The sequence below is a fragment of the Papilio xuthus genome, unplaced genomic scaffold (genome assembly GCF_000836235.2).
Source record: "Papilio xuthus unplaced genomic scaffold, Pxut_1.1 DF826945.1, whole genome shotgun sequence".
NCBI lineage: Eukaryota > Metazoa > Arthropoda > Insecta > Lepidoptera > Papilionidae > Papilio > Papilio xuthus.
Genome location: NW_013531704.1, coordinates 3,942,268 through 3,954,639, shown reverse-complemented (window position 1 = coordinate 3,954,639; position 12,372 = coordinate 3,942,268). Strand labels below are relative to the sequence as shown.

Genomic DNA, 12,372 nt, shown 5'->3' with positions numbered 1-12,372 from the left:
TCCATGCCAAATTTCATCGAGATCCGTTCAGCCTTTCTGGAGATACCTTCAAACAAACATCCATCCATCCATCTAAATTTTCGCATTTATAATATTATATATACAGTGGTCGTTATAACAACGTTCGTTTTTAATGAGACAAAGAAGCAGTGCCGAAAAATGTTGAATGCATCTATATGTATTTTCCGCCTTTCCTTCTTAGAAATCTGCAATAATTTATATTCACGAACAAAACAAAAATAAAATGCACAGTTAATTGTTTGAATACTTTGTAGCTAATAAATGAAACTATTTTTAGACACAACAGACAATAAAATAAATGTTAATAAATAAATTATGCCTGCAATTTATAAATGTTAGAGTATTATTGGATATATAGTTTTAATGGAAAATTAATTATGCTAATATAGGGTTGTCAAGTTTAATTTTATTACGAATAGTTGTTACGGATAGTTTTTATTTTTACATAAAAATCGTGTGAATCTCATTTTAATTAGCGTACTTCGGAGATTTAAGCTTTAGCATTGATCATTTTCATCATTTATCAACTAAATTTAGAATCGTTAAAAAGACTACAGATTTAATCTATTCTGTACCTTTTAGGAACTACATAGAGTATGTTCTTGATTACATTTTGTGAAAAAAATGATAAAAATTGTTTATTATTTTTTAATAAAATATTGTTGTTTAACAACAATGAGAAGTAAAAAAATGTAGAATAATGGAAAATATTTATTACTATTATAAATAGATCAGTTAGATAACTCATTAAATACATTAGACACATTACTTGCATTCCTGCACACTCGTGGAGGTTGCTTGCACGCATTTAAATTATCTCGTTCTTTTTTTAAATGTTAAAAAAAAATTGCAAACCGTTTAGAAATAATTGTAAAACGAACTCGAGGATGCATGCAATAGTGTTAAGCCTCTCGGTCAATTTCTGCATAGAATCTTAAAATATTTTCACTACTATACAACAGTTGGCAACGACTATGCTTTAACTAGATTTCTCTTGACAACCCTGACCCGGTTGTTTAAAAAAAGATTAACAAGATTATACGACAAAACATTGTTCTGCGTACCTTTGCTGTCAATTCTGTATGAGGAAGTGTTTTTCCTTTTCGGCGGTTACATAATATTAAGTGAAATTGGTGCGAGTTAGCCTAATTGTAATTCATCGCTCGTCGATTCGGTCTGGGTCAAAAATCGTGGAACTAACAGTAGTGGTGTCCTGCACATTAACAGTCCGGTATATTCAATGATTGTGCGGTTGCCCAACGGAATCACGACTCGGTATATAATGTCACGATATCCTGAAGACGGCACAGTCCATCTGATTCTCTAATCTTTCTCACTTGTGAGCAGTCACAAAAACTCAAGCACAATGATCGCCAAATTCGTTGTGAGTTATCATATTTTTTTTTAATTAATTTCATTTTTTGAATAAAAACTAAAGATCGCCTTTTGGATAAGTGGCGCTAAACTAGTGCAGTTTTGCATACTACGAATCAACTAGATTGATAAAGAAGATGTCTAACAGTTGATCCAGTTTGGTATCACCGAAACGTTGTTATTACGTTACCATTATGTTGACACACACTTTAATATTGGCCTGGCCTATACCTTTAAGACCATGGGAACAATTATTTTGGAAAATCAGTATCTAATTGGATATGTTTTTATTAGGTTGTCCTCGCCCTCGCCGTGGCCGTGAACGCCGGAGTTCTGCCGCTGGCCGCAGCGCCCGCTGCCGTGGTTGCTCCCGCCGCGTACGCAGTGGCGCCTTACGCCAGCTCGTACTCCGCACACGCTGTCAACCATGCCGTAGCTGCCCCAGTTTACGCATCAGCTCCAGTCGTTGCCCCAGCTTCATACGTCGCTGCCCCTGCACCCTACGTTGCGGCCTCACCATACGTCGCCGCCCCATCTCCCTACGCCAGATACCTGTCTGCCCCAGTCTTAGTATAAACGAATTTGGTGACACCATTGCCTAGTGACTTGCTCAAACGATATGAATTACTATTAAATATTTTATAACCTTTACGTTTGTTTAATTTAAACAACATCATTAAACGACATTTTAATTTTTTTTTAAACATTATATATTCCAAAATGTATAAGGTACACACACCGAATTCAAGCATAAAGTTCTTCAATACAATAAGTATGTGAATACCACACAAATATAAGTTTTGTGTGAAAAAAGTTTATCGTTTGAGGCAAAATAGTTCTACAAGTATATAATTTCTGTTAATTTAACATGTGAGTATTTCTATAGCGTAAAGTTTTTCGATAAATAATTTCCGCTCTCTTTCATACATGAAACATCCAAAGATCTTATAAATGGCAAACTTTGTCTACTGGACCCGCAATCGTCAGCCGACCTAAAAAGGTTCAGGGAAGAGGGCATTGCCCTTTGATTTAGAGACAGCAAATAAATCGTCCCCCAGTATTAAGTTACAGGACACGGTAGCCCTTCAATAAAAATAAAGCCTACTACAATTCATTTATTTACAAGCCTAATACGATACAAATGCTAGGATATATTGATGAATCTTTTTTATTTATTTACTTGTACTAATACGCACATGTTATTCGTAATTTAAATGGCAAACGAATGTTTGTTAATTAAACGAACGTTTAAAAGTTAATCTGTAGATTCAAATTTATTTAATTTGATATTTTATTAAATTAGGATAGGCAGGAAGATTTAAATTAATTTATAAATAACTAAGCGACAGACGTATGAACAAATCTTTTCGGAGATGGAACAGGGGACGGAAATTTCTTGAAAATCAGTCTACATTTTTTTTAAACACGAAAGAATATTTTTCCTTCAAACATTGAAAAAGAGAAAAATGTGTTCCAACTGCAATATCATTTATTCTTCATTAAAAGAAAACTATTTAATTATCTAACAATATAAATTGTATAGTCATTAAAATCAGAAACAAGGCTGTGATTACCGCAAATAGCTTGACAGATATCTAGAACACACGATAAGAAAATTATATTTCTTACGTTCAAATACTTGCGAATATAGAAAATATGTAACAGAAAAATACCTTTAAAATAGTGAGAAGATTTGACATCGGTTAAAGTCGATTTATTAGCGTGAAACTAAACAATAATATCGCGATAAGAAATGATAACGAGTCAAGTTGACCACAAAACAGTGTCAAAGTAAACGCCCTGCCCTCCTTTAACCAACTGTCTAATCACAAATCATAGAGAACTAACGAGACAGAGACATTTTCTATAACATTTATTTATTTAAGGCATCGTTTTTTTCATATTCAAAGCAAACCTAACCACGTTAATAATTAACATTGATTTTTAAACCAAAATTAAAACAGATATGATGATTGTCATTATAATACACTTATTTCCTGTTTAATACTAGCACAAGTGACATCAAAATTAATAAGTTGTTAAGCATATTAACTCTATATGTATGTTTAAAACACAAGTTAGTAGACTAAATAAATACGTGACATGATAAACTAAATAACTCTCTGCAGACAAATTACTCTTTACTGTGCAGAATAAGTTACGTGTGTCGAACACTACAAGCGAACAATTTTCATGTAAGGATAAATAAATTTAAGCTGACTTACACATAGCACAAATGAGATTTTAGATTATTAAATGGTTTTGATACTTTACGTTTAATTTCATATCAAAAGATTAATCTGATTATACTAAAAAGAGATGAATGATTTGGTTGAAAGATGATATGATTAAAAAGGGACTACTGAAATAATGGAAGTTTGATCGTTCAAGATCGATATGTAAAAGGATATCTTGGTGTGAACGAAAAAACCATGTGAGTAGGATAAGTATGCGAAGATGATGACCTAGAGATTAATCTAAAGTTACATTCTCATGCCGGATGTGAGATAGTTTTAACAACAGAGATGTTACGATATAATTTATCTGTCATCTTTATGCACATCGAACAATTATCACATTTTCATTATCACGGTCAGTTTAATATGTCAGCACATATAATTAACTTCTTACAAGTGATCCGGTCTCAGATATAATCCATAATGCTTGATATGATCAGTGTGTTATTAAATCTTATTGCAACAGCCTTGTTGGTAATTTTATTAACATTTCATGCACAAAAGACAACGAGAAGAGAACGTGTACTTTTTAACATTTAGTATAATCATCTTAAATATCATGTGTCATCGATATCTACGTATAACTTTTAGAAATTTTGATTATTCCGAAAGTAAGAGTTTTCCTTTGAAATTATTATTTCATATTTAAATGTCAAATATCAAGATACATAGACAGTTGTATATCTAAGATAACGAACGCACGAAACGCATTAAAAATAAGATCAACCACAGAACCATGTGTAATGTACTGACTGACAAAAAATATTAAAAAAAATATACATTTTAGGTTTTTGGTCATGTTACTCTATTTTATTTACAAAAATCTTTCCCCAGTTGCAAATTGCTTGATAGTTAAATCCAAACTATTAAACATTCTTGAATCTATAGACTCATGTCAATAAACGTTCCATAAAAATGCAATCAAAATTATTAACTTTGTCTCTTTCACTTGTTTGAATGATTCAAGTTATGAGAAAGATTAAGACGAAGTGATACAAATATTTTCATTTTGTTTTATGTTGTTTACAGCATACTGTTTTAATACAAGTAACGAGGAAGGTTAACTGCCAATCAGAATGATAGTCGTTAATTAATAAAAATGTGGCAATGACGCAACTGACGAATGATATTACTAGTATAAACAATAGATTGTGATAATAAAAGCTAAAGCATGTTGCAATGGCCAACTAATGCGAAGGTTTTGAAAGCGGTACGACTACTTATGAAATCCCTTGAATTTGTACGTTCTTGTTCCCTGCAACAATATCACAATTATAAACGGTTTTATTACAGGCAATAAGGAAGTATATATGCGTATATTATTTTTTTAATTTTTAAATTCATAGACTATATGTGGAAGTTATTGTTTTCACAATATCTATTGTTAATTTAAAATTTTTCAATTTAAGAATATTTAAATCCCTTAAATGAGATTAGATTGAAACAAACACGTATGTACATATATTCATTGCTTTATCCAGCGTCTGTATACGTTTTTCATTTCTAGAATATCGCGATATAGTCGCGTTTTCTCAAGTCCTAGAGCATCGTAAATTCAACTAAAAGGTTATAGTAAAAGGGCAGTAGCATTTTCCTTTGTACTTATAAAATTAACTACCGAGACCGACACGCGCTGAACATGTGCGATAACAATCAGTTAAATTTCCATCCCGCAGTTCTTCCATCATTAGAAAAGCTTTAATACAAAAGTAACTTAACATTTAATTTTATATATAGAAGGGCTTATTATAAAGAAATTCATACGGGTGACGGCGTTAAACTCTAACAGCTGGTTAGCGACAATTTTATGAGATACCACAAACATAAATTTAAATGATGGAAATTTATATATTTTTAGCCTTCTCAAATAATTTTGGGTTACAATTATTTCTGAAACATGAATAAATTAATTTCGAGTATGAGTACGCAGATGTATACGTTACATAATAATAACCATTCTAACGACTTATTTTGCTGTCGCTACTAACATAAGGGCCGTTATAGATGACCTAGGCCCTTAGTAGGGGTAGGGTTAGACCGATTTAGTGAAACCATGTGACTAAGCACTATAAAAGCTCGGCTCGCCTGAACCTTAGCACATTCGCTCCCACATCTCCTTTCTTCACTTCACAAAACAACCCCCCAACAACCCTCAAAAATGTACAAGCTGGTAAGATTTTTTATTATATTGACAGAAGTAAAAATTTCGTCATTTCACAAATAAATAATTATAGTGACTGTACTAGTTGAAATGGCATTACTCATTTTTTATACTAAATAATATTAAGAATGATCGTGTTTTTGATAAAATAATATTTAACTCAGAAAAATAGCGTCAATTCAAATGATTTAAATTTATTTCTAACCAACTTAAAATATAAAACAGTTCCCACAAACCCTAAATAGAATTACGTGAAATTGGTAACCGCAACTTTTTTTTAATAATAGCAGATTTTCTTTTTTGTAAATTTACTAATATTTCTTTTACCATTCCAACTAAGTTCAAGGCTTGTGCTAGGATATGGTTTACGACAACAGTCGAATGGCAGGATTCGAACCCCCGACATTGTGATCGGAAATCCGTACCCTTAACCTTTAGGCTATTGACGCTTTAATTAAATGATATGTTACATCGTAAATACAATTTTTAATTATAATTACTATATCTTTATAGCATTATGTCACCAAAGCTATACACATTTTTTGTAACGATTTAAGATTCGATTACATGCGATTTTTTTTACATATATAAATAGACTAAACATCAATAATAGATCAACGTTTTATTCGATCTTTTTCTTATACGTTTCCATAATAATCTGGCAAAAAGTAAATGGTAACGACCCAACAAGGTCAGATGTTGCTATCCGGTAGTCAATCACTTTTTACCCAAAGTCGGACAAAAGAAAATTGTCTCTCCTTAACAACATCACAAACATGTATAAATTGAGTTAATCTGTCTATTCACATTAAAAATAACAAAACCGGCAAAAACTCAGGAGCTATGAACTAACGTCTTCTATTGGTTGCATTTTAAAACAAAGATTTTCAAAGTTTTAAAGTAAGCTAGTTTTTTAATTTATTAATTCTAAATTGTACACACAATACTTCAATATATTAGAATACAGTGCAAACAATCGAAAAACTTATTTAGCGATGTAAAAAAATGAGAATCGAACTCGAAAAATAGTGAATAATTTGAAGAATATTTTTGGACGTTAGAAGTTACTTAGTTAAATATGAAAACTAAATATTGAGAAAAAAATTCTAACATGATATAATTTAAAAAATAAAACGACTGAAAATGATGAAATAAATATTTAACAGTACTCGAACTCTTATAAAATGGGACATAAATCATTATCCGACAATCTTAATAACAAGTTTACGGCGTATTCTATTAAATTTATTCAGGTCTTTACTTGGAATCTAGCTTTGTATCTTAAGTCGGGTGTTTCTGCCTTCTAATTAAATATTATTTCACAAAGGCATGGCCTATTTTATACTAGATCTTTGCTTTGACATAAACATCGTTTAGACAAAACTTTGTAAATTTCTCGATTAAGTACAGATTTTTTAAAATAATTACTTATTAAATTATTTGTGACACATTGTTACTGTACAAATGTAGTTTAATGATCATTTTAATTTTATTTTGTTTTTTTTAAAACGAAATACTATAGATTTTAATGAATGTGTGTCTGTGTAAACCTACGGTTATTAGCAATGACATTTTAAATTAATATAAAATATCTATTATAATCTGCAATAAATAATAATCAAGCGCTTTAAACTGGCAAGCTCGCCTAGTTAAGCTAACAACGATAAAAAATAATACAAAGGATAGAATGACTTATTCCTCGGTAATAAGTGCTAGAATTGTTTGTTAAGATATCAGATCCCACGTGACCGGTTTTATTGTTAGTCCAGTTATAGAAAGGATTTGATATATGTACGTCTAGATCAGTTAAATCCCACGCGAAAAATACTTAACGTCCTTAAAGGACAAGCGATTGATAGTTTAAATTCATTTAACCGTAAAACAACCTTTTACCGCAGTAATAAAACTTAAATGCCTCAGCACTTATTGGCGTTGCTTTTATGAAGGTATTTTATAATGTTTGCGTATTTTTTTGTTTATTCTGATTTAAGAGGAAACACACCTCAGTCACTTAACCTATATAATCCAGTTCAACACTTTTTATTGACTACGAGTATTGTCAATGCAATGTCGACATGACTATATTTTACTAGATTTTTATTTCTTTTTATCGATTACCATTCTCTTTGTCATTTACGGACAAATATAATGTTTATATATAGGATTAATAAGTAAAAAATATAAATATTTACACTATATTATATTCACTCTGTCTTTTCGAGATAAACATATTTAAAAGGAAGAAAAAAATCAAGTACAAATTGCATTTTGTGTATATGTCTGCTATGCCTTATGGGCACTTCTATATATGGACAGGCTATTAGCGGTGGTATATTGTGCCTATTTGATTTTCGCAATTTAAGCAGTGATGGTATACACCTAGTTATATTATACTTTGCAGTTCGTATTCGCCGCTGTCTTGGCTGTTGCTGCCGCCGCCCCCGGGCTATACGGAGGTGCCATCGCCGCGGCCCCCCTCACCTCGGCGTGGGGCCATGGTGCCGTCGTCGGTGCCCCCCTGATTAGCACCGGAGTGGTTAAGGCCGCTGTCCCAGTTGCCACTTCTTATGCTAACACTGTCAGGGTAAGTAACAGCGGCATTTAGAATAACCTAGTACATAGTTTACAATGTAATAGATATTTTTCCATAACTTATAACAAGAGCTTTAAAAATAAACTGTGTTCTTACTAGGCTAGAAATATTGTCATCTTATTTAATTTAAAAAATAAAAACATATGTTTTTTATAGATCGCCACCCCTGCCGCTGCCGTGGTTGCTGCGCATGCACCGATCGTCGCTGCTCATGGTCCCCTCCTCGCTGCCCCAGCTCTTGCCCACGGATGGTAATTTACCAGCCCCCTTCCCGCTCGGACCTTAACATCTGGATCGAGCAATGCAACAGTCAACGTCTCTAAATCTTATTTAATTCTTTAGTATTAAGAACTTTTGGAATGGCAGATTGGAGCGAAAAAAGCTCGCATCTGGGTCGGAAAACTGTTTGGAATGATAATAAAAAAGCAATAAATGATGATGTGTTTGTTTTCTAATCGAACCGATGTTTAATATAAATACGACGTTTAAAAGCGATTAAAAAGTGAATCCAATTTTACATCATTGTCCTTAATTTATTATATGGTAGTTACCATTGTTTGTAAATTTCCGAAAATAATATGGTAGATTAAAGACAGAGTTATTTAAGTTATTCCAAGTCCTTGCAACTCATAAAAACATATATTTTCTTATATCTTACGGCATACAACACTCATATCTTCCATTTACATTTAAAAACGTTAGAGTTATTGATTAGTTAACATGGCACGTAATAATTTACTATGCAATAAAATTCATGACAACTTTCATTTCGATTAACAATGAACATTAAAAAACAAACCTAGCATATTATAATATGCATCAACTTACGCTGTACATACTAAATGTTTTATATAATCAAATTATTTAAAAAAATAACTCTGGAAAATTATGTAGATATATTATTTAAACTATGGGGTTTCGATAACACAAAGATGTTATTCTTTTTAGTTATAATCGACATCCGTAATTTTTTTGCTACCGATATAAAAAAAGTTCACTTCCAATAAATCTGATATGCAAATTTTAAAATCGCAGTATTAAATATTTACTCTATAATAAAACAACCTATTTGCATAAAAACCTGTTTAAAGGTGCTCTGTGGGACAGGAACCGAACAATAATAAGCCTTAAGCCGACTTTTATCATCAAGTACCAATTTCGATTAACACGACAAAAAACTACAGCAAAAAGTGATTCCTATAATAAATAACATAATTACACAACGCGAGTTTTAAGATTCCATAAAAAAGAAACAATTGGTATTGAAATATAATTTACTGTGACGAATTTAAGTTGCACATCTCGATTTTAAGGACTGATTGTCAACTAAGTCAATTTATAAAATTATTAGGTATATTGTAAACTAAATCATTCGTCCATTTATAAATCTTACTATTATTATACGATTAAATGCGAATGTTTAGATCATAGGATGGACGGATGGAGAGATAGATATTTGTTTCAACGTATCTGCGGGAAATTTTGTATGCATATAGAACATAGAAGAGCACATAGGTTACTAATCAGTTTTTTTATTAATTCTGCGCAGACGGAGTAGCGGGCGACAGCTAGAGCTTTATAAATAAAAAGATTTTCAATCATTCGTCCAGGTTAGAACTTCCTAGTAAGATACCGGAAGGGTACTATAGTAAGATTATAAACTGCTGAATTATATTACGTATACAATATACCTAGTTAGATTAAAAACTGACTAGTTGACAATATCAGTGACATACTACTGGATGTAGTCCTTGGCAATTCATAGCGGAATTAACCACTGTCTCTTATTATCTGCAGTCAATAAGGCGGTAAACAAACTAGTATTGTGCTCGTATATCATACGCCGTAAAAGGATAAACTGATTCCGCATACCTCTCACTATGTCGCTGTATCATAATGTCACTGTTACATATATGTAGCGAACACTTCGTGAAATATTATACTGTAATGATTTTTTTAAAGCCCTATCTTTATATGTCTCGTACAATATTTAAAAACTATAGTTACATATATTTTATTTTGCGAATCAAAGACTGTGTAAAATTGTATTAATATCAGAAAATTTCTAAGGAAATTGAGAAGGTTTAAAACATATTTTTTTTTGTTGTCTAGATTCACCAGTTGAGGCTAATGATGTATTAAACATGAAAATCTAAAGTAAAAAAATACATGTTACCAAAAATTTTGCTTTAATGTTTGTCAAATTGTTTGCTTGTTTGTTTATACTGTATGCTAATAAATTCGGAGGTTATTTTGTTATTAGATTCTATGTTCTCCATTATTAATTGTTGTATCATCTCTATGTAGGTGTCAAAACACGCTTATGTCCAGCGAAACAAGAAAGCGTACTCAAGGCCGATCCATATAAACTTTAACATTTCGCTTATAGAGCACAATAACTCTGCAAAAAATCATACGTTATTAACGACACTTGAGCACTTACTCCGCCAACTGAAGTGGTCCGACTTTTAACATTTTATTCTAGCGTATTAAATGAATAAATTACAACGAAGGTTTTGAAAATAAATACTGCGGCAATAATAAATATGATGTTATGTGAATACAATTACAATCTTCGATTTATTTATTTTATTGACGGGAACATTTTAATTCAATCTTAATAATATTAACCGTGGGTTTCTGCCATCAAACATATTGTCAACCCTATACCTTTGCCAACATAGAGATAAACTGTTTTAAATGGAGAATTTGGTCTCTGAAACCCACGGTATGTGTGTTTATTTCTTCACTCAAAAACTAGATCCCTTTTTAAAAATTCTTTCTACGTCTTAGAGTTTTATCTATTTCTGACCTAGTCTACTTACACGTTTATGGCTCTCAGTTGTAAATATAAGGGATTAATTGTTTTATATACATACTTACTTACCTCTTTTTAATGCCTGAGTTCATTTTAAACACTGCGTTCTAACAAAGTGAACATATTGGTAGTGTCAGAAAGGGTACAGCGGTGACTTTTGTTATGATACATATTATATATATTATAGTCTCAGTTTTGCCAGAGAGAACGAAAAGGACGATAGTATGTAGAAATATGCTAATGCAAACTCACCTTGAGTATTTAATAATGAATCTTTATCGTGAATTATTATAATTGCCTATCAATCGGTTAATTGAACACAACCTTGTTAATTATCTTTTTTTTTAATTTACTGTTTAAATACATAAAAATTAATATTTGTATGTTGTCTTCAATGCAGTTCACATTGCGATTCCACTTTGATAAGCTGTTTGTCAATCAAAAAATATGTATCAACAATTGAACGAATGCTGCTTCCTTAATTATCCTTGTAATTTATAGTCTTTTAAAACTTTTCTTTCTACATAATAAAATAATAGACGCAATAAAACATAATCTAACACAAACATCATCTAATGTTGAGTTGTCACAGTATCAAAAAAAAAGTTGCCAACCCCGTCTTTCTCTTCGTAAAAAAAGAGATGACAGTAGTCCTTATACTCGTACTTTACAGTTAAATTAATGGTAAAACAGATGCATTTTAATGTTTACAATGTAACGTAGTGCTTGTTACTAACATTGCTACTGCAGATGTCTGTTGCGTGAAGTGTGACTCAAAATCACTATTCTGAGAATTATTATGAGAACTTATTATCTTATATTACTACTTACACCCAATACTGTTTTAAAAATCGGTAGTCGACTTCAATTGTTTTTTAATCCTATATTAACTTTTATTTAAAAAACAACTTTTTTTTAACAGAACTGTACGGAAACGCTGCTCTAAGCGAAACAACATGCCGTGATTGGTTCCATCGCTTCAAAGACGGTGATTTTGATATTGACGACCGTCCACGTGAAGGAAGACCCAAAACCTTCGAAGATTTTCTACTATTTTTTTTAAACTGTTCGTATACAGGACGTAGCGTAAGGCATAAATAAAAACGATTGTATTGCATTGTAAAGTCTTATTATATAACTCAAAAAAGACATTTAATTTAAATGCCGT

General features: G+C 31.5%; 2 protein-coding genes across 3 annotated transcripts; both read left to right on the top strand.

The window, feature by feature from the left end:
• The first annotated feature begins 1,342 nt into the window (after positions 1-1,342).
• On the top strand, positions 1,343-2,044 carry CPH18 (cuticular protein hypothetical 18). Its single transcript, NM_001312076.1, is given in 2 exon segments — positions 1,343-1,405; positions 1,690-2,044. Coding segments are annotated over 2 exon segments (300 nt in total). The 5' UTR covers positions 1,343-1,387; the 3' UTR covers positions 1,972-2,044.
• A 3,700-nt stretch (positions 2,045-5,744) lies between these two features.
• On the top strand, positions 5,745-8,808 carry CPH17 (cuticular protein hypothetical 17). Of its 2 annotated transcripts, none has more exons than XM_013317254.1 (3): positions 5,745-5,802; positions 8,195-8,377; positions 8,543-8,808. In XM_013317254.1, exons 1-3 carry the CDS (start codon positions 5,791-5,793, stop codon positions 8,639-8,641), a joined length of 294 nt encoding a protein of 97 aa, XP_013172708.1. In that variant the 5' UTR covers positions 5,745-5,790; the 3' UTR covers positions 8,642-8,808. The 2 variants fall into 2 exon arrangements, with proteins under 2 accessions (XP_013172708.1, XP_013172707.1); XM_013317253.1 differs by lacking the exon at positions 5,745-5,802 and adding an exon at positions 8,002-8,122.
• Positions 8,809-12,372: the final 3,564 nt, after the last annotated feature.